The following is a 27,456-nucleotide window of genomic DNA, read 5'->3' on the forward strand; positions in this document are numbered from 1 at the left end:
GTGGAGGTACGACGGGATTTGCATTGAACAGGGTTATACGTGCGATTTTACTCTTCCTTCTCTTATATATCTTATTTATATTTTGAACCGGAGTTCATAAAATAGGTTTAAAATAGTCTGAAGATAACAGTAATGCAGTTATACTGTTATAGTAAGCAGATGGCCACCGTTTACTGTTGTTTTTTTTATATCATAGTGGATTGTCATTTTATATACGATTTATTTAAGTCATAAATGCGATAAAAACGGGTCATTATCAATTTCAGCCGCAGATATGTCGCTCAGAAAAGAAGGTAAGAAGCAAATATTTAATTAATCTGTATGTTTTCAGGGCACGTGCTCGAGAAACTCGTAGGATGCCCATGCGTTATTGTTTACATCCCAATGCTCAGATACTTGACCATTAACAAGCTTAGTGTTGGCTTCCATGCCTGAACGGATTAATGAAAACACTAGTTTTTTGCGTCAACACTAATGTTAACTTAAAGAAATATATATATATATGTTAATGCAGTCAATATTGCTGTATTATTCTATGATTAGAATTTGGCAGTGCCATACTGAGGATATTGTTGGCTTTGATTGACAAATTGCGTATGTTCCTAATTTTTAAGTAGCTTTGGATAAAAGTGTCTGTTAAATGACTAAATATACTTCAGTATTTCAGTCCAAGGTCCTGCAAAGACTGTATCCTGCAGCCCTGGGTCAGAGTACACTGCAACCTAAAGCCAAGGAAGGGATCACACTGCCACCTGCAGAAAGCCTTGAGTCCATCCTACACAAAGAGTCAGGTACAAATTTGTTACTTGTTACACATGGCTGGATCTTGACATGGTGACGAATGGGAGTAATTGCAAAACCCAGATTAGCTTAAGAAAATATATATAAATAAATAATGATACCCCAAAAGTACTGGAAGCAAGTGGAAAGGCACTTAACAAATAAGGAACATTCTTTTTAACCTCCTGCCCCTTTAGCTGAGGGCAAACCAACCACACCTGCTGCCACTCTGTGAAAAGAAAGAGTAAAAACACAGCAAGGCATGCAGGGCCATCACACCTAGTACTTAACTGAGCTCCAGCATCAAATATAAAATTTAATGGGACATGGCTGCATTGTTACTTATTTTCTCTAACTTTCTTTCCCTATCTCTTAGGTGATAAGAAGAGTTCAGTTGTACAAGGCAAAAAACTCTACACTGTACTTCCTCCTCCTGAAGGCTACCTGATTACAGGTGGGGATGAATCTGTCACACCATACAATCCAGATCCTATTGACTCTGAGGATAGCGCAGCCGGTGAGTGTGTGAAACCCTGTAGCGTCTGATTAATGACACACCTCTCAGGTTCAGATTATTATCATCCTTCTCTCTTTTTATTCCATTCCTCTTTCAATCACACGCTCCAGCTGGAAATGAATCTCACTAATTGTGTGAAGTAATCTGGTGTCTACAGATAATCAGTCCCTGACTGAGATACTGAGTTTCATTAACCCTGCTGAATAACCCATCTTTTTCCAATTAACACATTTTATTGATTCTAACACATGAAACAGTAAAGAAAAACATATATGCACAGAATCCATTTTTAACCCCCATTATTCCCCTTCCCAATCCCCAACCCCACCATGACCCCTAACAGTCATCTGTGTGATCAAAGACAAATTACACAAAAAAACTGAAGAAAAAAAACACACACACACACACACACACACACACACACACACATATATATATATATCACACATTTAAACTATAAGTCCCTCTCCACTACCCCTCCCAGAGAGCCTTCCAAAAAGTTCAGATAGCTGCCCCACTTCATATTAAACACCCCCAGGTTGCCTAGCCTTCTATCTGACATCTCCTCAAATGCCGCCACCCTGCCCATCTCTGTGCACCACTCCTGAAATGAGGGCATACCAGCCAACTTCCATCCCCTCAGAATGATCTGTCTACCGATCATGACACTGGCTAGGACCCAGTTTCTTATGTATTTATTAGGGATGCACCGAAATTTCGGCCGCCGAAAATTTTCGGCCGAAAATGGCACTTTCAGCACTTTCGGTTTTCGGCCGAAAGAGAAAAAAGGCCGAAAATATATACCTCCTCGCCCCGCCCCTCAGTGCTCAGATTTCAATCTGGATCGATCTAGCCCTTATCACAGCGCTACCAAACAAAGGCCGATCATGTCAGCGGTGTGGAAATTCTTCAAAGTTTCTGATAAGGACATCACATTTGCGATCTGCAGTGTTTATTCAGCAGAACTTTCAAGATATATATATACAGAATACAGCAAGAGATTCTACTGGAAAATGTCACAACTAGCGCAGCTACAACACAACTTGAGACGTATAGCTGAACTACGCCAGAAGCGACAATCCCCTTGACTACTGGCGCATAAACAAAGACCGCTTTCCTTTGCTTGCGCGGATTGCGCACAGGTATTTATCTGCCCAAGCACCAGCACAGAGAGTGAGAAACTGTTCAGTGCAGCATCTCATGTTCTTGATGAGCTTTCTGACAGGAGAGACTGTCAGAACGTTTAGCAACTTTTGTTCTTGAAGAGAAACCTGTCACTTGTAGTTAAATAGAAAGCGGTCCAATATGATGTGAATAGCAATTACATTACACTTGCTCTTCACTCGAGGATACATCTGTCGTTTACAGTTGAGGTTTGATTTAGTTCAATTACTGTTGTTTTGCACAATCATTTTCACTTAAAGTGTACATACGTTTACATAAACAGAATAGAGCACTGATCTATATATATAATTATATATTATAGTTATATATATAGATCAGTGGAATAGAGGCCCTCTGCCATTCTGCCTGTTGTTTTAATTAAAATTACTGTTGCATATTTAAACTTTTTGAAAGATGTTAGCTAAGTTAATTTCTTGACTCTTGTTTTGCATATAGTAGTTTTCTAAAACTTTACATTATTTGGATAATTGTTAATAAAATCTGTAAAATTAGATTTTTACAGAACTGAAAGAAGAATAATATTAATATAGTTTTAATATATTTTTTTGTCCAATATTGGTGTGTTACTTTCAATAAAAGTGTGATTTATTTTATTGGTTTGTAGTTTTTCAATTCAGATTAATTAAATTCATGAAATTAATGAAAAAGTATCAAATTAATACAATTATACACAACATTTTTTTTTTCTTTTAAATAGGTAAAAATTTCAGTTTCGGTTTTGGTTTTCGGCCAAGTGCATCCTGGGTTTTCGGTTTCGGCCCAGAATTTTCATTTCGGTGCATCCCTAGTATTTATCCCCTATACTTATGACTGCCCCATCGCCTAAAATACAGAGTCTGGGGCAAAATAAAATTTGAGTGCCCAATACGTCACACATAAATCTCTGAACCCTCAACCAGAATTATTGAATATTAACGCACCACCATACACATGAGTTGTGTCCTCATATTCTGATTGGCATCGCCAGCAGGTGGGTGTGTCCTTAAGACCAAGCCTATACAATCTAGAGGGAGTCCAATGGAATCTATGTAAAATCTTGAATTGCATAAAGCGCACCCTTGCATCTCTAGATGCAGACTTGCCTTTTTTAGAATCCTAGCCCACTCTCCCTCCTCCTATAGAGAGAAGTTAAAGCTCCATCCCCCGGATTCTGATTTAGCAGGGAATAATACACTGATGCCTCATAGCCTTTTCCAAAAGCAGTAATCACCACTTCCATAATATCTGCCACTTTAGGGGGGTGTATGCTACTCCCAAAAATAGTACAAAGCAGGTGGTGCAGCTGTAAATACCTAAATAATTGAGACCTGGGAATCCCAAAACATTGAACCAAATTTTCAAAGGATCTCAACACTCCACTCTCATATAGGTCACAAAGCGTATTAACCTCCCTCAAAAGCCAATGGCGAAATGGGGGCAAGAACTTCCTGTTCAATACACAACCAGGGAGGGGCTCTCTCAGGTGGAAGCGACCAGTAAGCTAAATATCTGAGACCAAATGCATTATAATAAAACAAAACTTGGGTAGGCCTAGCCCTCCTTTGTCAATCAGCCTATGCAATTTACTGAAATGTAATCTGGGAAGTTTACCATTCCAAATACTTCACTATGCTATAAATTGCTTGAAATAAGAGAGGGGGACATCTACAGGGAGAGATTGTAGCAGGTAGTTGAATTTAGAATACAATTAATTATAATAATATTAACCTTTTCAATCATAGATCAATGTAATGAAGCCCACTTGTCCACATCACTCAAAAACCTTTTTATTAAAGGGTCAAAATTAACTCCTAACTAAATCACACATATTTGCTGGGAATAAAATACCCAAATACTTAATTCCCTGTTTGGGCCACTGGAAGGTTCCTGGCTGAAAAGCCAGTACAGGGCAGTATGCTGTCAAAGCCAAAGCTTCGGATTTAAACCAATCTGTATCCCGAGATATTATTTTACTAGTTATTTAACTAGAAATTAATAATTATGTGGAGGCGGCGGGGACCTGGATAGCTCCGCAAGTAAAGATGCTGACTACCACACCTGGAATTACAAGTTCGAATCCAGGGCGTGCTGAGTGACTACAGTCAGGCTTCCTAAGCCCCCAGTTGCTATTGTGGGTAGAGTCACGTTAGGTTAACCGCCTTGTAGTCGCTATAATGTGGTTCTCGCTCTCGGTTGGGCACTTGGTGAGTTGTGTTTGGATGCCGCAGAGAATAGTGTGAAGCCTTCACACTAACCCGTACATTTCCAAAATCTTAAAAAGATAATCCCATTCTAGCATATCAAAAGCCATTTCGGCGTCAAATGAGATGGCAGCAACCGGAGTCTGATCGTTCGCAACTGATCACATGATTTTGATGAAACGTCTAATGTTATCAGAAGAGATATGGCCCAAAATAAACCTCACCTGATCTATATGTATAAGTGATGTCAACTTTACTTAATCGGTTAGCCAAAATTTGACAATATTTTAACGTCTAGCTGGATCAGGGAAATTGGACAGTAACTCTTACACTTGCTTGGATCTTTGTCATTTTTAAGAATTGGACTGAATGCGTCATGGTTGGCGGATATTTTGCATTCTTTAATGATTACGTATAAATTTCTAGCAAAAGCGGAGCCAATTCTGTAGCATAAGATCTAGAAAACTCAGCGGTAAAGCCATCTGGCCCGGGAGACTTGCCTGTAGACAAGGCCTTAATTACCTTGCCCAGCTCCTCCAGGGTTATCTCAGTATCAAGATAATTTTTTTGTTTAGGAGCCATCAGTTTAGGAAGTTCTAATTGTTCCACAAAGTTTCTAATATCCTCATCAGAAGACGAAGACGTGGAAATATAGAGATCAAGATAATGCTTTTAAAGAATTCTATTTATATCAATGGCTGAGGTAAATATTTCACCACCATTAGATATCACTGAGGGAAGGGTAGAAAAAGACTCTCACTGTTTTATATATCTAGCCAGATACCTTTCCAACATTGTCCCCTGACTCAAAGTTTGACTGTCTTGCCCTGAATAGCCAAAACTCCACCTTCCATGACAAAATAGTATTATATCTGTATTTCAATCGGGTCAATTCTCTGAGGCCATTAGACAACATTCTGCGCTTCAGCTCTGCGTTGATACTTTTAATATTCTCTTCCAATTCCACAATTTCTTGTGCTTTGGAATTTTTGGTGAATGAGGCCTACTGTATGATGCGACCCCTAAGAACCGCCTTGAGTGCCTCCCAAGCCATGCCCACAGAGGATACTGAGGACCAGTTAGTCTCCATATAAACATTTATTTCAGCCTTTAACATTTGTTGGAATTCAGGATTTTGCAAAAGCGATACATTAAAGCACCAACTAAATGATTTCCTTTTCTCCATATGTGGCAACACCTCTAAACACAATAGGGCATGATCTGAGACTAAAATGTTTTCAATTGAGCAATCAACAACAGATGAAATGAGGGACTTAGATATAATAAAAAATCTATTCTAGAGTAAATCTTATGGACTGATGAAAAAAATTTATAGTCCCTACCAGATGGGTTCCAAAGTCTCCAAATATCTGTAAGACCAAGATTTGTACACATCCTGTGAAGCATCTGTGTTGCTCTAGGGGGCTTGCACACTTTTGCTTCACTATGATCAAGGAGTTGGTGGTGGCTGTGGGGATAGAACCAGCAACCTTCTGATTACCAGTTATGTGCTTTAGCCCACTACACCACCACCATGCCAGATGGTTAGATGAACTTCTAGCCTGGCCAAGCTCATTATGCTGGACTATTTTGCTGGTTTTAGAGGGGTTTGGGGAACTTGCCAGCTGGTCAGGCTAGGAGACCACCTTATTCCACTTAAACCATCTAAGATCAACAAACTACCATAGGCTGATTTAAGTTCAATTTGAGTTCAGAAAATATTAGCTATATTATTCTGCGGCTTAGTCAAAAATACCATTAATTTGGTTTCTAAATCTTTTCTAAAATAAAAAAGATGTCACAATACTAGTGTTTGTTCAGTACCGGTAGTACCGAGCACCAACTCAATCCGATACCCACATGCTTTCTGACTGACACACGGCTTTCATATACTCACGCATATTTGATTGTGTACTTTGTCACTCCTTTTAAATTGAAATGGACAATTAATCCAATTTAAATCATGATATGTTCTAGTGTGATTAATAGACAGTGAAAGGCTACAATCCTAGTCTGCATGAGCTAAGTGCTTTAAATGAATGTGTGAAGATGAAAGCTCATTCACTGGGAACTCCAAAGACATTGAGAATAATTTGCGTTGTGTGAGATGACAAAGCAGAGCACTATCCACTGTGAAGCGCACCTCACATGTAGACTGTATATTTATATAATTAACTCACAGCATTTGCACTTTAACGATCACACAGGGCCATGTAGCTAACTGTTTATCAACAGAAGTGAAGATTCCATCAAAACCACACGTCAAAATAAAAGCATGTTTCGAAATAAAAGCAAGACGCCTGAAATTGCAATAGAAATATATTACAACTGTATAGCAAAATTAATATTAATATTCACTGTAGTAATAATAATAAATAATTATAATAAATATAAAGTAATATATCCCAATATAACAATATATTAAGCAATATACAACTTTAAATAGGCTAAAGGAGTGCATTCAATAGCACATTACCATATTAGCATATTTTTGCTGTGGTATTGAAATTTCGCTGGTAACGGTATCAACTACTGAAATTTTGGTATTGAGACAACACTGCTGTGACTGTATCTAGAATAAATATTTGATATTTTATGTTTGGGTTATTTAGACTAATCAGAAAAGCTTAAATTATTTTCTGTTAATTTTAACTTTGGTGCTCCAGTTGTCAATCTAAATGATCAAATCATATGATTCAATGGAGCACATTGTTGAGCCACAACGCTCTGAATAAAAACTCAAATTAACAGTGTGAAAGGGCCTTTTTTTTTGTCTGAAAACAGCGTGAACTTGAAACCCACAGCACTAGTAATTTATATGATTAGTTTACAAAAATACCCTGGAACCAAAAGAAATGAGACTGTTGAAGATATTTGCTGTGAGTATTTGTGAAATTTCTTGGTTTGTAAGTGCAGTGGTTTTACTACGAGTTAGAGGTGTTCTTAGACATGACAAATCCAGTGGTAATGTAGCCCAGTTCATAAGCATAACTTTAGGCTGTTTATGCTTGCCTAGCAAGTAGCAACTTTGTGTGATTTTGTATTTGTTTATAATCCCAGGGTAATATAACACAAAGTACAGTGATATAATAAAATAATGTATTAAATTATGTACATAAGAAATGAAAAAGTAATAAATACTAGGTTTACCCTGCTAAATTAAGCCGAAATGCATAATTTAACTCTTTGAAAAGGGTATATTTGTGGCTTGGCTTCAAGTGTTTGTTACATATCTCTTTTTTACTAAAGAGCACTGCAGATTTCTTCCTACTGTCTTTGTGTTGCTATTGATCTGAATAGACCTCACTGGACCTGCAGAGCAGCAATAACTTCACCAAAAACCTCTCTCTTTATCCTGCTCTTCCTCTCTCACACACACAAACACTCATACCGTCCATATTATTGAGGCTCCCCTCCTCTCTCCTTTATTGCAAGCCGCTCTCTGTATGCTGATGAGCTGAATCTTTGGCTCCTGCAGTGTCACTTAAATGTGCGGTCAGCTTCTTTGCTCTGAATACAGATGATAAAATCAATAGCTCAGCACAACTCTGGATGTTTGTACAGTCCTGAGGAGCATGAAAACCCTGCAAAAACTACTTAAATGGCAAAGGGATGTATGCGTTTGTGTGCGAATGTGTGTGTCTTGAGTTTAGATTTTTCGATACCCACTTTAGTAATTGACTCTTAGACTATATCAGCCAGACAGCAAGAGACACTTCACTGGCCACTGCCTGCATCTCTGTGCTTGTTTTAGGAAGGACTTCAAAAAAATAACCATGATCATAACCATAAACATTGTCTGTCTTTCACATTTTAATAATTTAATAGTTTATTCAATAAGCACATGACTAGTATTACACATACTGTGTATGTACAAAAACATTTGGCATATGTACATTTATTGTTATAATATTTGCCTTGCCAGAGGAGGATGGTTAGCCAAAAATCTTACAGAGTTTGTTTCCTTACCACAGTCGCCTTTGGCCTGCTCACTTAGGGTTTTAAGGCACGATTTTCTATCAAGCTGTTATTAGAATTTATTTATTTAAAGGAATGTAACAGGTTCAATTCAAGTTAAGCTCAATCACATTTTTTAATGTTGCTTGTTTTATTATTATTAATCATGTTTATTGATTCCATTCAACAAATAAAATAAACATAACAGAAAATGCAGAATCAAATTATATAAAATTTAAATTAAACCCTCCCCCCCCCCCAAACACCCCACCACACACAAACACGCACCCCAGTGGTCATAAATATTTAGAAACATAAACTACACAGAACACAAAAAAAAAAAAAACCTCCCTCTCCACTGCCCCTCCCCAAGAGCCTTCCGAAAGGCCAAATATCTGCCCCATTTCCTATCAAATAACCCCAGATGGACATCCTCAAATTCCACTACCCTGCCCATCTCCGACTTCCATCCCCTGAGAATAACCCATCTGCCGATCATAACGCTGGCCAGGACCAATTCTTTATGCACTCATCCCCTATATTAATGACTGCCTAAAATTCAGAGTCTGGGGCAAAATTAAATTTGAGTGCACAATACGTCACACATAAAACTCTGAAACCTCAACCAAAATTCTTGGATCTTAACACACCACCAAGAAACATGGGTCGTGTCACCATCTTCTAATTGGCATCGCCAGCAGGTGAGTGTGCTTAAGACCAAGCCTATACAATCTCTAGAGTGAGTCCAATAGAATCAATGTAAAATCTTAAATTGCATTATGCACCCCTTTGCATCTCTAGATGTAGACTTGACGTTTTTTAGAATCCTAGCCCACACTCACTCCTCCAATACCAAGTTTAAATCTTTCTCCCATAATCTCTTGAAAGAAGTTAAAGCTACGCCCCACAGACTCTGAATTAGCAGGGAATAATACACCGATACATTATGACCTTTTCCAAAAGCAGTAATCACTACTCCCAGAGTATCTGCCGCTTTAGGGGGGTGCTACACCCAAAAATAGAACAGAGCAGGTGGCGCAGCTGTAAATACCTAAAGAACTGAGACCTGGGAATCCCCGCTGTCTGAGCCAAGCTTCGGATTTAGACCAATTCATTATGTATCATGAAAATTTAGAAAAGTAATTAATAATTATGTGAAGGCAAGTCATAGATCTAGTAGGGTCGGAGACAAATAATAAAATATCATCTGCGTAAAGCAAAAGCTTATGCACCAGACCTCCCGCCACCACCCCTGGAAAATGTTCCTCCTTTCTTATCGCAGCTGCTAATGGTTCCAGGGCAAGACAGAACAATAAGGGGGAAAGAGGGCAACCCTGCCGGGTGCCTCATTCGTTTGAACCGCCGCTACCGGGTGTCTATAAAGTATCTTAATCCACCTAATTAAAGTACTCCCGAACCTGTACATTTTCATAATCTTAAAAAGATAATCCCATTCTACCATATAAAAAGCTTTTCGGCATCAATTGAGATGGCAGCGACCAGAGTCTGATCATGACATTACATTACAATGACATTAATAAAACGCCTAATCTTATCAGAAGAGTTATGGCCCGAATAAACTCCTGATCTATATATGTATAATAGATTTCATAACTTAATCAGTTGGCCCAAATGTTTGACAATATTTTAACGTCTAACTGGATCAGGGAAATACACTCCCTTTGATCTTTGTCCTTTTTAAGAATCAGACTGATCCGGGTTTGCGTCATGGTTAGCGGAAGCTTTCCATTCTTTAATGATTCCATATAATCTTCTTGCAAATGTGGAGTCAATTCTGTAGAATAGGATCTAAAAAAAAAACTCAGCGGCAGAGCCGTCTGGCCCCGGAGCCTTGCCATTAGGCAAGGCCTTAATTACCTCACCAGGCTCCTCCAAGGTTATCTCAGAATCAAGAGACTTCTTTTGCTCAGTCATCCGTTTAGGAAGTTCTAATGGTTCCACAAATGTTCTAATATACTCATCAGTAGACGAAGACATGGAACTATAGAGATCAAGATAATGCTTTTAAAGAATTCTATTAATATCAATGGCTGAGTTAAATATTTCACCACCAGTAGATATCACTGAGGGAATGGTAGAAAAAGACTCTCTCCATTTTATATATCTTGCCAGAAGTTTTCCTGCCTTGTCTCCCAACTCAAAGTATGACTGAATAGCCAAAACTCCACCTTCCATGACAAAATAGTATTATATCTGTATTTCAATTGGGTCAATTCTCTGAGGCCATTAGATGACATTCGGTGCTTCAGCTCTGCCTCGGCACTTTAAATATTCCCTTTCAATTTCACAAGTTCTTGTGCTTTGGATTTTTTGGCCCCTAAGAACCGCCTTAAGTGCCTACTAAGCCACGCCCTCAGAGGATATTGAGGACCAGTATGGCTCCATCTCAACATTGATTTCAGCCTTTAACATTTGTTCAAATTCAGGATTTTGCAAAAGGGATATATTAAAGCACCAACTATATGATTTCCTTTTCTCCAGATGTGGCAACACCTCTAAATACACCATGGTGTGATCTGAGTCTAAAATGTTTCCAATTGAGCAATCAGCAACTGAAGAAATGATGGACTTGGATATAAATAAATACAAATCTATTCTATTGTAAACCTTATGGACTGATGAAAAAAAAAATTATAGTCCCTCTCAGACTGGTTCAAAAGTCTCCAAATATCTGTTAGACCAAGATATTTACACATCCTGTGAAGCATCAATGTTGCCATAGGGGGCTCGCACACTTTTGCTTCAAGGACTGAGTCCATCAAAAGATTAAAGACTCCTCCCAATATTATATCATGTGAGGTGCCAGTGGCTTGCAATATCCCTTCAAGAGATCTATAATAAAGCCCTGATTATCAACATTAGGTGCATAAATAAGACTTTGCCCCTGAATTTCAGCTAAAACAATGACGACTCTTCCTAATTTATCTTTAATCTGTTTGAGACATGTGAATTGTAGATGTGTACTTATCAGTGTAATGACTCCCCTGCTCTTACATGAGCCAGCACTAAATAAAACATGTCCATCCCATATCTTCCCACAATTTTGAGCTTACTGCGGGGAAAGATGCGTTTCTTGAAGAAACACTATATCATATTTTTTATGCTTAAGAAGACAAATAACCTTCCTTCTTTTTATGGGGTGCCCCAACGCATTCACATTCCACGTGGAAATAGATAATCCACTCATATTAGCATTTTGACCTGTAAGAAAAATAGATTGTGTGTCAAAAACATTATAAGACCACATTCCATTAATGCATCCATCTAAACCTGAACATCCCCCAGAACCAAACAAACAGAAAAAGGTGTGCTTTAACCCCGTGCACGGCAGTGCCAACTGGCGTCCATCCCTCCAAACTCAAACAGTCCATGCACGCCTACAAGAACCCCCACGACAACTTTGCCATCGGATTACTCAAGTCCAGTGTTTCAATACAAACGAAGGATATCGCCTTGAGCACATAAATGTCTTTTAATGTCTCCAGAGCCTGGGGGTTTTAAATTCTTTGACATATTGTCCTCCTAGAACAGTTATGGAACAGAGTGTATCAAATCTCACTGGTTTATATCAATAAAACGGTTAAAATTAGCAAAGTGCGCACAGCTCGCCGTTCAGACATCCCATCCTTACATGCCGTCACGTGACTCTTCTGTAGCATAATGTTGATTACCATAAGAGCATTTTTTTTAATTAAAAGTACACCACAGACTACCACACCTGGAGTCGCGAGTTCGAATCCAGGGCATGCTGAGTGAGTCCAGCCAGGTCTCCTAAGCAGCCAAATTGGCCCGGTTGCTAGGGAGGGTAGAGTCACATGGGTTAACCTCCTCGTGGTTACTATAATGTATGGTTCTCGGTGCTGTGCATGGTGAGTTGTGTGTGGATGCCGTGGAGAATAGCGTGAAGCCTCCACACGCACTACATCTCCACGGTAATGCGCTCAACAAGCCACGTGATAAGATACGCAGACTGATGGTCTCAGATGTGGAGACAACTGAGATTCGTCCTCCAACACCTGGATTGAGTCACTATGCCACCACGAGGAGTTGGAGCGCAACTCTATTGGGCATTCCAAATTGGAGAGAAAAGGGGAGAAAATCAAAAAAGCACATCACAGTTACAGTAAGGTACTTACAATGGAAGTAAATGGGGCCAGTTCATAAACGTTAAAATACAAATTTTAACAAAAAGTAAAGCCACAAAACATTATACATGTTAACTTGATTATAGTTTGATAAAATCTCTGTTTTACATTATTTTAGTGTGTTAAAATCTCTGTTCTACATGATTGTAGTATGATAAAATAGTTTAAGGGCTTATTGGCATTATGTCGTCGTGGCAAAAAAGTTGTAATATTGTATATACACTGGTGGCCAAAAGTTTGGAATAATGTACAGATTTAGCGGTTTTGGAAGGAAATTAGTACTTTAATTCACCATAATGGTTTTTAACTGATCACAAAGTATAGTCAGAACATTACTGATGTAAAAAACAGCACCGTCACTATTTTATTAAATCTAGACAGGCCTAATTTCCAGCAGCCATCACGCCAACATATTATCCTTGAGTGATCATGCTAAATTGCTAATGTGGTACTAGAAAATCACTTGCCATTATATCAAACAGTACTGAAAGCTATTTGGTTCATTAAATAAAGCTTAACATTGTCTTTGTGTTTGTTTTTGAGTTGCCACTGTATGCAATATACTGCCATGTCTTAAGGTCAATATTAGGTCAAAAATGCCACAAAAGAAAGTTTTCTCTAGAAACTCGTCATTCAATCATTGTTTTGAGGAATGAAGGCTATATACAATGCTTAAAATTGCCAAAAAACTTAAGATTTCATACAAAGGTGTACAATACAGTCTTCAAAGACAAAGGGCAACTGGCTCTGACAAGGACAGAAAGAGATGTGGAAGGCCAAATGCACAACTAAACAAGAGCATAAGTACATCAGAGTCTCTAGTTTGAGAAATAGATGTTGACAGCTTCATTAAATTCTACCCCCTTAACACCAGTTTTATGTACAACAGTAAAGAGAAGACTCAGAGGTGCGGGCCTTATGGGAAGAATTGCAAAGAAAAAGTCACTTTTGAAACAGAAAGACAAAAAGAAAAGGTTAGATTGGGCAAAGAAACAGACATTGAACAACAGTTAATTGGAAGAGAGTGTTATGGATCTTAAACCCATTTAGCATTTGTGGGATCATCTAGACTGTAAGGTGCGTGAGAGGTGACAAGACAGACACATCTATGGCAAGTGTTACAGGAAGTGTGGGGTGAAATGTCATCCTGAGTATCTGGACAAACTGACAGCTAGAATGCCAAGGATCTGCAAAGCTGTCATTGCTGCATGTGGATGATTTTTTGACTAGAACTCTTTGAAGTAGTTCATTTTTTTTTTTTTTAATTGTAATAGTAATTATTTATGTTATTAATATCCTGACATTGTGATCAGTTGAATGCCACTTTGGTGAATAAAAGTACTTATTTCTTTCCATAAGAGCAAAATCTGTACATTATTCCAAACTTTTGGCCGCCAGTGTAACTTTGCACAGATAAAGCTAATAAGTGATTTTATCACACTCATGTGTGTATCAATCATGTTTTTGTCATGTGGCTATACTTTTGAAACTGTGTATTTTAACGTTTATGGACTGGCCCCATTCACTTACATTGTAAGTGCCTTTCTTAATGTAACTGCAATATTTGCTTCTTTTTTTAAATAAACAAGGAACGAGTTATTTTATTTATTTTATTTTTGGTATTCAACACTATTCCACAAATGCTGTTGAATGAGCTTATCTTGTATCAAACCTGGAACATTCCTTTCGATTCAGTTATGATTTTACAAATCACCCACTTTAACCTATTTATGCTGAGAATGTTTCTGTACCCTGATGCCTGTCAAGTTTGTAATAATCCTAAAAATGCAACAATCTTCCTCACCAATGAGCCATTTTTTGATCTTTCATACACAGATGATCATGAGTTGCATAAGACAAGGAGGAAGAGGAGGAAAAAAAAAAAGCTATCTACCATTACTACAATTACAGATACAGGAGAAATATCAGCCTATCGAGCATATCCCAATGATGAAGGTAACACTCTAAGCTCAGTGTGCCCTGAAGACAACGAGCGGATCAGCAAGAACAGAAAGAGGAAGATGAAGAAGAAGCGTCACAAAGAGAAGCTCTTCACTCTTGGACTGGTGCCTCGTGCGAGAGCTCTCGAATTTACTTACAGAGAGGATGATGAAGAGGAAGGAGTTGAGGGAAATTCAGTGGGGGTGCTCAACTTCTTACGTACCACACAGGAGATCTATCTCTCTGATAGTAAGTGCTGTGGTATAACATGCAAAAATATAGAGATTTTAAATATTATAAATTATATATATGGTGGGGTTCAAAAGTCTTGACACCTCTAGCGAAAATGCTTCTATTTAGCTTTTTCTTCTAATACATTCCAAAAATGTAATATAACATTTTTATGAATTATATTATCTGCATAAAAATTTGTGCACAACTGATCATCCATGTTTTCCCAGAAATTATATGAAAACATTCCAAAGAGCATCTTGTGTGCAACTTGTGTATTTCAACTTAATTCTTACCATTTGTATGAGTTATAGGAATATTCCCAGTTCAATACAAGTCAAGCTTAATCGCCAGCATTTGTGGCATAATGTTGATTACCACAAAAAATAATTTAGACTCGTCTCTTCTTTGCTAAATTTTTTTACTAAAAATCAAGGTTACAGTGAAGCACTAAAACAAAAGTGAATGGGGACAAGTTTTTGAAGGTTTAAGGGCAGAATTGTAAAGCTTATCATTTTATAACAGCACTTGCATTAATGTAAAAAAGTTAGTGTTTTTATTCGTTCAACATATTCATCATAACAAATTTGCTTGCATTTGATTTGTGACCTTGAAATGGTGGTAAATCTTAAATCAGGGATGCAAGCTAATCACCTTTCAGCTAAAGTCACCTTTTCTGAAACAAATTTTTTGGTAAAAGTTTCTACATTTTTCTTATTACAATCACTTATAAGGCTTGCTTTAAGCTTAAACACTCAAAAAAAAAATCTTTTAATACAAAAGCTTTAAATACAACAAACAAATTGACTGAAATATACACCTGGAACACCTGCTATGATTTTCTCACCTTTTTCACCTCTCATGAGTTTGTATTATTTCTTTGTTTTATGTCTTAACTTTGTCGTAAATTTAACATTTCCTTTTAATTTGAAGTCTTTCTACTTATTTTCAGGTTTAAATTAAAAAGACATCACAGATTTTCAATATAGTCTCAGACGTTTTGACCCTACCACTCACTTCAGCACCACTCTCATCTGCATTTTAACCTCCTCTCACAGGCTCCTGTGTAGCAAGTGATCCCTCTCTCTGCCTCACTGCAGTGGAGTCTCTGTTCTCTCGTCTCTCGGAGGGCATGCTGCCCCCTGCTGAGATCTCTAGGCTATGCAGACTCTGGGCTCTCCTGAGGAAGGACAAGGAGCAGTTAATATTACAGCTGCAAGAGTTCAGAGACACAAGTACATTGCCTGCTGGTGAGTGGGATTACTTGTCTGGACATTTTACAAGCATGTGTGCTTGGGTTTATGGTTGAGATTAGAAAAACCATAGACTTGCAGTTTGTAGAAGCAACAGCATGCAGACCAGTGGTTAAATTGGCTTTTGTAGGGAGGGGGAGCCCTTATTTACCGTGAATGGTCATCATTCAAAATCCCGCCGTAAAATGACTTAGGGTTTTTACACCAATGGGGCTCTTTTTCCAGTATTAATGTGTAAGGTAGGGTTGAGTAGTTATTCAAACAAAGACAAATACTTTACAATTCACTTATTTTATTATAATTTTTTATCTTGAATGTTAACAGGCAGGCAACGGATTTCAACGGAACATGTTTGAAAATATTGCAAGCCAGAGACGAATATGTAGCTAAATGTATTTTTTATTTGTACAATTTAGAAACGTTGAAGTCCCTTCAGCACCTGTATGTAAATGTAACTCTTGCAGTAATTATTTATCATATTCATGCAGCCTGTGTTATTCTGTTGAGTGTTGAAAACCATCGAGGAGAAACGCATCATGACACTTTTAGCATGTAAACGGGTAAAGAAAAAAAAAAGAGTAAACTCAGCCAGCTTTGCAAGAAACATTAAACGTTCTATAAAGTTTTTTTTTATTATTATTAGTAAAACTGAATAATAAATTAACAGGGAAGTAGAGTTGGAAAAAAAATATAATCTCCGCCTTTATTGAGTTTTGTAATGCCTGATAGAAAAGTATCTATCTTTGAGAGCAATATAATACTTTAGGCAATTGCAGAATAGTCCCATTAGTCACAGATACACTTCAGAAAATTGAGTACACAACTATTTCTGGCCTTAAAAGTTACAAAAACCAAATCAATGCAGAACATTGTATCACAAAAGCATTACAATGTGGCCCCCCCATGCACTACTTAAAACCCGATGTGGCCCCTTTACCAAAATAGTTAAAAATATTAATAATTACATCACCTTTACAAATTTGTTTCAGGATTTTACAGTAAAAGTAACTGTTATGTTTTGACAAAATATTTCAGTTTCAAATGAAATAATCTAAAGGTAAAATTTATTAGACATCAACAGTGGCAGTTTAAAGTTTCAAGATGTGTTTCAGCTAGTATTTATTTTTCATAAATACATTCATTTATTATTATTATTACTATTATTTAAGACTAGCACACTGACCTAACCATGGTAATGAGGAGCCTTTCCTTCCGTGTAATATGTGTATAAATATTAGGTAACAAATGGGATAATAATGGGCTCATGTACAGACAGGAGCAGTCTGGCGTCACTGTCGTGCACCTACAGTATATGCAAACTGTTAAAAATCAATATATTACTTTAGATGCTCACGCAGCTGATGTTATTCTTCATTTAGTAGTTCATTTAACATGTAAACTAACATGCTTTAGTTATATAACATGTTCTAGCTACATGCTATTTTTATATTCGATCGCTCTAGCCATTAGCGGGATTCCATGGTAACGTCGCTGTCTTAGAATTGTGACAGTTTTCCCTTGATGGTTGTGGGCGGGGTGCTGAACCAGCGATTAATGCATTTATGACGTCTGATAATTCCATGTAGCCTGGGTGTCTCTGTGTAGTCTTGCTAATTACTCAGTCTCATATGCCATGTATTTGCCAGGAGTCAGGAGATGAAAAATAATTTAAGTGGAATAACAATATTTGGTGCTGAAGGAGACAGAGCTGAGCTCCGGCAGGGTGTGTTGTGGACCTGAGGAGGCGGAGCTGCGCTCCGGTGCGCTCCGACCAAATTTAACCTCTGATGCAGACCCTCCAAGACACAGACCAAGACTAAATGCCTTGAGGCCCAGATCCAGAATAAGACCACTAGATCAACTCTGGCGCATACCAAGTGTTTGTAACAGCACAGCTTTGCCTGTGTGTGTTTGTAAAGTCAGATTAGACCTTAATAATATAATCAGTGTTTTATTTAGGAGCTACAAGCACACAGCAGATTCAAGACATGCCCAACAGGTGTCCATGGTGATGACTGAACATAGCCTTCATCTCCACGACAACCACAGGACGTTGAATTTTCTCACAAACCATTATTTCCACCAGTAGTTTCAACACATCATTGTACCAGTTACTCTGTTACTCTCGTATTGCAGGGTGGTTTACCCCGAAGCCAGAGTCCTGCATAGGTCCTGTTAAAGCTAAGATTTAATTCCATACCTGACCTGATCCGTTAAACATAAAGACAGCTATCCAAACTGCACCCGCATTAAAATAAATCTACTACATCAGGTAGACAAAAATATTTTATTTGCTCATGTCACACAAGCAATTAAACTAATATTAGGAACTCTTGAGTTGGAGCATTTAAGAAAAATAGACACATAGTCTAACGTTGTGGTGACAATTAACAGAAAAAAAGATGAGAAAGATTAACATTACTTGACATTTTAAAAAAATAGCCTTGGCTATTTGGCCCGCAGTCCACTCATGCCTATTGATTACCTACCTGCACCCACATATCCACCCACACCGCATATTATAATGTAAATATTTTTCCATCCGTTACATCAAATATTAGCGTTTCAGCTGTCTGCTACCCGCAGTTACCTGCCCATCCTATCCTTATTTTGATTTTGTTAGTTCTTTCTCATTCTAAAGATATTGTGTTTTAGGTAAGGGTTATTTCAGCATCTGAAAACAGCCAAAAGTGTCATTGTCATATAGACTATACACACTGTTGCACACCCTTACACGCAATAATTTTTATTTCTAATAGAAGACTTAAATAGGGACATCAGCACCACATATTTTCTTAACTTGTTCTTACGGATAACGTTGTGTGAGGCACAACGTGATTTGTTTCTGAATCTTAAAGGGGTCACAACATTTATTTTTTCATTTTATTATCTTCCCTGAGGTCCACTGATAATGTTTGTAAAGTTTTTTTGCACCACATCAGTCATAATTTAGTTATATACGATCATAGGCCACCTTGATTTTAGTCCTCTGTCTGAAACGCTCGGTTTCTTCATGACATGACCCCTTTAAGGTATGATTATTCTTTGACAATAAGTTCTTAATATGTAATTGATCATGTGTTCCTCTGTGCTGTTTTACAGATGAGGTTTCAGTGGTCTGCATTCTTATTAAGTACTGGCTGAAAGAAATTCTCCCCATGCAGAAAGAACCCAGGATATGAAGTCTGAGAATTTGTGACTTGAGATGAAAAACAACAGTGAATAACCAGCAGGTCTATATGAATCACCCACATAAACTTGTTGATTCTGATTATATTATTTCATCATGAAAGGGAACTTCCATCATACTACTCAAAGTTAGGGTCAAGGAATTTCTTAAAAGACTATTTGGATCAACAGCTGGAGCAAATTGTAGGATTTCTTTTGAAGCAAATCCCTCACTGATACATCTGGTTTATCTTACCTTTAACTCAATCATTCCTTATGAAAAAGTTATTTAAAAAAATAAATGTTCTATTGCTCATTCTGTCTTCATTCTCTTTTCACTCTCTTTTCAGGCAGCATAACAGACTGCTCATTAACACCAGCCTTCAAACCAGAGCCACATTTATTTATTTTTGTAAATTCACTGTTTTGGAAAAACTGGAGGATAGAAGTGATTGGCTCTTTCTTTGAAAAATCCAATGTAACTAGATAATAGTCTTGTTGCTGCTGTAAAATATGTATATATTCAAGTTTTAAGTCACATTTTCTGAGATAAAACGAATGTCATTTTTTTCAAAGATTGTTGATACTAGTGTGTGAGCGTGCACCGACTGAGATCTTTTGAAACGGATCCAACAGCTTATCCTATGACATCATGGAATGAGTTTAACTCTTAAGTGTCTGTAGACTGCCTTGTGTTTGCACTATTCTGATATCCACAAGGCAACCCACAACATGACAATGGGTGCCTTTATAGGAACACTTGATTCTGGGTTGGCGCAAAGGAGGAGTTTTTATTGCATTTGAATATCTTAATAGTGTTCAGAAATAATAACCCTGCTTTTTCTCTCAGAAATGTTTCCTTTATGCCAGCTAGTAGGTGAGGCAGAGGGCACAGCAGGTGTAATGATGGAATTATAACAGCTGAAAACAAGATAATCAGAGGCTGCTAATTGTCTGTTTTTGTCACTTAAACCAAAAATACTTTAGCTTTTATATTGGCCTGTATTATTTAATAATTTCTATATCTCAATGGAATATCCACTCAAAAGATCAAAGACTGTTTTAGAGTCAGATTAATTAAATAACCGCTGTGTTTTATATATACAGTTGCATTTTGACCTCTTCATAAGTACCATGGTGTTACTGTGTTTTTTGGACAATTAATAGTGGTAAATTAATATGTTGATTATTTAGTTCCATTGTGTTATCTAGACCATTACTGTACTATCATGGTACCACCACAGTACTTTTTTAATTGCCATCTTATGAGCATTTTGAATTTGACAATCGCGCTGCCTCTGACCCATCGCAATACATTTTTGAGCCATTTCCCTTTACACATGCCAAGTTGTCTAGCATCACTTCACATCAACTTAGCCCCACAGCCATCACTGTAACTGGCCGCAATCTTCATAGCTACCATGTCCAAGTATATGCTAGCCTTTTTCAGTAATCTGATTAAGAGAGACAGACACTCCTGCTGGGACAGTCTATATAGGTTTTAACCACAGGAGGACTGTGGAAGACACACACTCTTACCTGGCTGAGCTCTATCTTCTGCGGGGCCTCTTTCTGTCAGAAAGAAGGGTAACGAGGTAGAGGACCAGAGGAAGAGTTAATCCTGCACATAAACGAAACAGCTTTCAGGCCAAGGGATTTCTGAAGAGATACAAAATGATTTTTGGTCTCCCACGCCCAACTTCAAGATACATCCGCTACCTGCAGGTGAGTAAAAATATCTGTCCAAATGTGCAAAATATCAATTTACAATCTTTGACCACTTATTGTCATAGTTTATTGATCAAAATTGTTAAAACCCTTGACCTTAATAGCTGAGTCATCAACATTCTTGAAGTGTCTTTATAATCTGTGTGTTTTTAGCTGAATTGGGACAGCTAAAAAGCCACTACTTTACTCATGAAGCTGAAATTATATTATATTAATGTTAAATACAATTTAACTTGGTGAAATGGTATTTTATAATTGGTGAATAGTAAAATATTGAAAGTTTAACGATCAATATTATTGTAGGTAAAGGAATATTCTGAGTTCAATACAAGTTAAACTCAGTAGACAGTAGTGGCATTATGTTGATTACAAAAACAAACCAAAAATCGGCTTGTCGCTCTTTTTCATAAATAAAAAAAAAAAGGAGCAAAAATGCAAAGAGCCGAGGGAGACAAGTGACGCCATGCAAAAGGCAAGCTCTGTGCATTTTGCTAGTTTTAATACTATTTGTGTCCTAAACCTGTGATATTTCATACACTCCAATATTAATAATATAATAATAATTATTCCATAACTGTTCTATGAAGACAATATTTCAAAGAATGAAAAATTCTCAGGCTCTGGAGACATTAAAAGACACTTGTGTTCTCGAGCTGATTCCCCTCAGCGGCAGGCTGAAAGCCCCGGACTCAATTCGGACGGTGAACTGAAAGAAATCTGGCTTGAATTGATAAATGTGTCGGCAATGCTGACGAAGGTCGTTGCAGACTTGGAGGATCTTGCTGTGATGCGTCGATCGATCACTTCCATGGAGACAAAAATCTCGGAGTTGGTTACAAGAATGGGGGATGTGAAGAAACAAATATCTGGAGTCATCGGAGAAGGAATTGGCTGCTTATCCGCTAGCGGCCAAGGTGGATTTGGAACTCGTCTTGGAAAAACTGGATTTGGAGAATGGTAATCGATGAAACAACGTCTGAATTGTTGGGATTTCTGATCATGAGTAAGGTCAAGATATTGTAAAATTCATACTCCCATGTCTGCTTGACTCTGGCCAAATTTCTGAGATCATTCCATAAAGATCTTGTGTTACACGAGGCGAGGAGCAAAATATAGCTTTCTTGGAAGAACCACAACATTTTCTTGTTCCCAGACTTAGTGAATTTTGACGAGAGAAACGTGAACGATTCAGGGAATGCAAAAAACTCTTACATCAACGGAAGTTTGTGTTTGCTCTGATGTTTCCGGCCAAACTGAGAATTGATACTAAGGATGGCTGTGGAGAATTTACATGCCCACAGCAAGTATTGTCCTACATAAAGACAATGGAGTGAGTAAGCCATTTGGTGATTTTCATGTTGCCGCCTAGTGGACCTGACACATTCTCTTGACTGTTCGAGGAACAGGGCGCCTTTTTCGTTTCGTTTTGTGCTGGTGCTACCTAGTGGCTGGAGTTTGTTCCGTATAGTATCATTTCTTCGAGACAGCTTGTGGATGAATCAGCTTGTGCTTATGCTTCCTGTTGGATGGAGTTGGATCGCAGAGTAAGAGTGACCTCAGAGAGGATGCTCACTCTCCATCATTGGAGAATACCTGCTTTCCTTCACGGGGGAATTCCTTTGGGGGTGGTCTGTCTTAGAAAAGTGGTGAAGACAGTCGTGTCACACATAGTTTGGGGCGCGGTGTGCAAAGGCAGAATAGTGAATGGGGTTTGTCCCGCGTTACTGCAAAACGTGCACATAAACTTTCTGGAGATACTCGCAGTGTTTTTAGCATCAAAGCACTGTATAGTTCCTTCAAGGCCACAATGTCCTAGTCAGATTGGACAACTCAACAACAGTAGCATGAGTAAACAAATATGGGGTGGATCTCCTGTCCAGGGGGAATCTTCTTTATGGAGAATGGAGACTTCACTCTCAGGGGCTGAGTCAGTTGTGGGAGAAATACGGCGAGCTGCCGTATCTCTTCACGTCGCACAAAAATGCTCATTGCCCTCTGTTTTTCTCTCTGGCAAGATATGGTGCTCCTATGGGTGTGGATGGTCTAGTGCATCCTTGGCCAAACACGCTACTTTTTATGCATTTCCTCCACAGAGCCTGATCATTCCAACTCTAAAAAGAGAACGACAATATGGTCATACTGATCGCCCCGAACTGGCCAGGGAAACTGTGGCTGGTGGAGATAAGTTAACTTTTGTTTGCCCAGCCTTGGCAGCTCCCGCTGCGCAGGGATCTCCTGTCGCAAGTGCAGGGGGAAATATTTCATCCCGCCCCAGACCAAGTAGCTCTTTGGGCCTGGCCCGTGAGAGGCCAAATATGAGTGTCACAGGTTACTCCCCAGGGTGATTGAAACGATTCAATGAACGCAAGCTGCTTCAATGCATGAGAGCTGCTTCAATGCACTGTATTTGAGCAGTGATGTGCACACAGACACATTGTTCTATTTTTATGTTCAGTGGCAGATGTTTTGTGTTTTCTGCATGAACTTTTAGATAAAAGCACGGTCTTTTCTACCGTCAAGGTTTATCTCACTGCCATATCGGTTTGTCATGTGGGAATACTGTAGACTCGAATACAGTGGGCCAACACTTTCTTGTTTTCAGGTTTATGAGGGGTGCAAGAGATTTTAACAGGGTGTCAGTATCATTGGTTCCATCATGGGATCTGTCTGTGGTTCTGAACGTGCTTTCTCAGCCTCCCTTTGAGCCAGTTGAAAGTATAGAAATAAAGATCCTTTCGCTAAAGGCAGCTTTATTATTGGCCTTAACTGCAAAGTGGGTCAGTGAACTACATGCTTTGTCAGTTCATCACTCTTTTATGTGCATTGCGGTGGATTTCCCAAGAGTGTTTCTTAAAATGAATCCAGCCTTTGTGCCTAAGGTGAGTGACTCTGTAAGCCGTGGATTTGCTAACTTTTCACCTGCAACCTTTTTCCTCACCAGAGGATGAGTGGATTCATTGTACGTGCAAGAATGAAGGCACTGAGAAAGAGGATTCAGCTTTTTGTTTCTTGGGCTGATTCTTGTAAGGGCAGACCCATATCACGACAGCATCTGTCTCACTGGGTAGTAGAGGCATTTATATTAAGTTATAATACTCTGTGGCTGCGACCTCAGGAGGGCTTGAGAGCTCATTCTACCTGAGGCATGGCTACCTTGTGGGTGCTGTTTAAAGGCATTTCAGTCCAGGACATTTGTGCAGCTGCGAGTTGGGAATTGCCTCACACTTTTGTGCTATTTTATTGACCGGATATCACAGAGCCGTCATTGGCTCATTCAGTCCTTGTTGTGGGTAGTCAATCTGCCGATGTGTAAAAAAGAAAAACACACAAATCAACAATATCACAGTGAAGCACTGTTACTATCCATTCTTTGCAAATTGATTGGGTGGGTGTATATTGGACACTACTACTCGGTTGATGGTCTGCTTTGGACAGCATATCTGCAATACGGGAGTTGGCTAAATCCCATAGTGAGATACCATACGAATGTTAGAAAGATTACTTTGTTACTTGCGTAATCCCGGTTCTCTGATAACAGGAGTGAGGTATCTCACCACACTTTCCTCCTTGCAGTTGCACGGAGAAGAGATATGTGGAGAATGATGTAGGCACCTATGACAGTGGTTTATATAGGGAGATGGGACTCCCTCATCGCTGCCATGATTGGTCTGTCAACTGACAGACTGGGTGTACTTGTTGCATCCACGATTGGCCACGCCCAAAGCATTACCCATATTGAGATTCCTCATTCCTGTTTTCAGAGAACCGGGGTTACGAGAGTATCATAAAGTTTTAGTGTGATCAAATCTCTAAGCTTTTCTGTCTTATATTACAACTTTGTTGCCATGACTAAGTAATGCTGTAACAACCGTAAAAACAAAGATATAAACAACTTTATAGAAAAAATAATGCACAAGTTTTAACAGAAGAATTAATTTAAGCTTCATATTTCTGCATTTAAACCCTCCAAAATTTGGCCACATGCACTTCTGTTGTAAGTGCCGGAATATTTTATTAGCCCTTAAATTGCCATTATTACATTAGAGTATTGTGTGTTATAATTAAAATGAATTTAATTGATTTATTGTAGGATATTTTATTGAGACAGCATGTTAATGTTTAACAGATTACAGCCAATAGAAAAGAGTAATTATTCAGTTATTTAGTCATGCAGGGTGAGGCATTGCTAATTCAATACCATACCATCTTGGGTGTCCTGAAAGTAAGCTAGATCTGTTCCCATTTCCTATGGAATAACCAAGTTTTTCCATTTTTATCTTTCAGACTTAAGCCATGCAGTGTTTGACCCACAGAGATCATGATCTCATGGTACCAAGTTTGGCTGTTCTTCCGGGTGCACTAGGGATTGCAATGTCAGGGTACAGTTCTCGCCAGCTCACTCTTTATCATCGGCGCTCCACACGATTCCTGTTGTGGTTGTTAAGGCCTTCTGTTTCTGGTGAGAGTCTGGAAACCAAGCAAGTGTGAACCACTCTGGATTCAGCTAGTGCTGCTGTGGGATCCATCATAAAGGACATACTGGTCTAGTCAAACATATGGCTGACATACAGCAGCCTGTATGGACCGCAGATAAAAGAAATGGCATTGTGTGGCCATACAAATATCTCTCTCCAATCACTGCTCCAAAACTGCTTGAAAATGCCCTTTCATGTATGGTTTGAGCAAACACATGCCATAGTGGAATACACAAAAATATTCAGCCATAACGAGGACCTGTGAGGTCTTACTATGTAAGGTTTTGTTCGAGTTGAAAATATAGCCATATGGAGTTATTTGAACATCTAAAATTATTGATATGGTACCCAAAGTAATGTGTCAGAAATTATTTAGAAAGTGCCTTTGTAAAGGAAAGCCTGATAATAGCTGGCTGACCAAGCAACTGGTTTGACCTGATTCGTTTTTGTTTATTAATGTGGCCTGCTGGAGTTTAATAAATGCTTTAGCAGATCTGTGTAAATGACAAACAGTTAATTTTCTTGTGAGTCATACATTGTGTTAATATTGTACATGTCTTAATCTGTGTAAATATAGGCTTATTGGTTTTATGATGTCATTCTTGGGCACTGTCACTGGAAGAGTGACTTATTGTGAATTCCACTTTATTAAAATTGAGTCAAGCTCACATGCCATGCATTTAAAAAATATATATATACTTATTTTTATATATACATTTATGTTATGTTGCTATATAGACTATTTAACATTTTAATTTAATTTCTCAGAATGGGGCAATCATATTTAGTGGTCCTTTGCATCAAAGAGTTTGAAAACCCCTGGTTTAAACTAAAAGACATTAAAATGTGTTCTGAGTGAACCTGATTGGCTTTCTTCATCTGTACAGAGAATATAGTAAATAGCACAGAATAAAACTACAGTAAATGGACATATGACTGATCCAATACATTTCTGAACATGATTAATATTTAATTTTTTTAATGGTTGTTTAATTGTATTTTACATTAAGTCAGTTTGTGAAGACTTGACAACATTGTCTGCCATAAAAACAAGACAAGAAAAAATTATGCATGTATAGCAATGATGAGTTTATATTTTTATATATACCTATATATGAAATTAGGTTTTGAATTGAATTTATTGATGACAGTAATAAAAATCCCAAAAATGAATTTCAGCTGCAACAACATGAGCTTAAATTCTGTTCAAGGGTCAAGCCTCTATGGTCAGTGTTAAGAGTCAGCATCAGCCCTGAGGATAATGTTAAAGTAAAATGGCAGGCTGCTTGTAACATTGGCAACATACATTCTCAGTCAACATAAGCCCTTAAATTAATTATTTACTCAAAAATAGAAATTCTCTAATAATTTACTCACCCTCTTGCCATCCCAGATATGTATGAATTTCTTTCTTCTGCTGAACACAAATGAAGAATTTTAGAAGAATATCTCAGCTCTGTTGGTCCTTCATGTAAGTGAATGGTGGCCAGAAATCTGAAGGTCCAAAAGCAGCATGAAATTAACCATAAGATCTATTGGTTAAATCCATGTCTTCAAAAGCGATATAAGTGTGGATGAGAAACAAATCAATATTTAAGTGCTTTTTTGCTATAATTCTCCACTTTCAGTTTATGGATTACTTTTTGCTGTTTTTATGTGCTTTTTGGACTTTCAGATTTCTGGACACCATTCACTTGCATAGGAAGGACCAACAGAGCTGAAATATTCTTCTAAAAATCTTTGTTTGTGTTCTGCTGATGAAAGAAAGTCATACATATTATAGATGGCATGAGGGTGAGTAAATTATGACAGAACTTTTATTTTTGGGTGAACTATCCCTTTAATGATGTACTCGCACGTGTCCTATATAGAAGC

The 27,456-nt window shown here is 38.1% G+C and overlaps 1 protein-coding gene across 2 annotated transcripts; it reads left to right on the top strand.

Annotated features, from left to right (window-relative positions):
* LOC127656556 (glutamate-rich protein 1) lies at nt 1–26,481 on the top strand. Of its 2 annotated transcripts, XR_007972182.1 has the most exons (8): nt 1–293; nt 660–791; nt 1,157–1,297; nt 14,622–14,975; nt 16,016–16,207; nt 19,313–19,443; nt 19,729–21,103; nt 25,391–26,481. XR_007972182.1 is itself a non-coding variant. In XM_052144938.1 (6 exons), the coding sequence occupies exons 1-6, from the start codon at nt 275–277 to the stop codon at nt 19,390–19,392; spliced, it is 918 nt and encodes a 305-aa protein (XP_052000898.1). In that variant the 5' UTR covers nt 1–274; the 3' UTR covers nt 19,393–19,687. The 2 variants fall into 2 exon arrangements, 1 of the variants encoding a protein (XP_052000898.1); XM_052144938.1 differs by lacking the exons at nt 19,729–21,103; nt 25,391–26,481 and having other exon boundaries at nt 19,313–19,687.
* Nucleotides 26,482–27,456: the final 975 nt, after the last annotated feature.

This window comes from Xyrauchen texanus, chromosome 16 (assembly GCF_025860055.1).
Source record: "Xyrauchen texanus isolate HMW12.3.18 chromosome 16, RBS_HiC_50CHRs, whole genome shotgun sequence".
NCBI classification, from domain to species: Eukaryota; Metazoa; Chordata; class Actinopteri; order Cypriniformes; family Catostomidae; genus Xyrauchen; species Xyrauchen texanus.

Excerpts from the sequence above, each read along its gene's own strand:
- LOC127656556 (XM_052144938.1), top strand. Across the intron at positions 1,298-14,621 it reads CTCTGAGGATAGCGCAGCCG|ATGATCATGAGTTGCATAAG; the intron begins GTGAGTGTGTGA and ends TTTCATACACAG. Across the intron at positions 16,208-19,312 it reads CACAAGTACATTGCCTGCTG|ATGAGGTTTCAGTGGTCTGC; the intron begins GTGAGTGGGATT and ends GCTGTTTTACAG.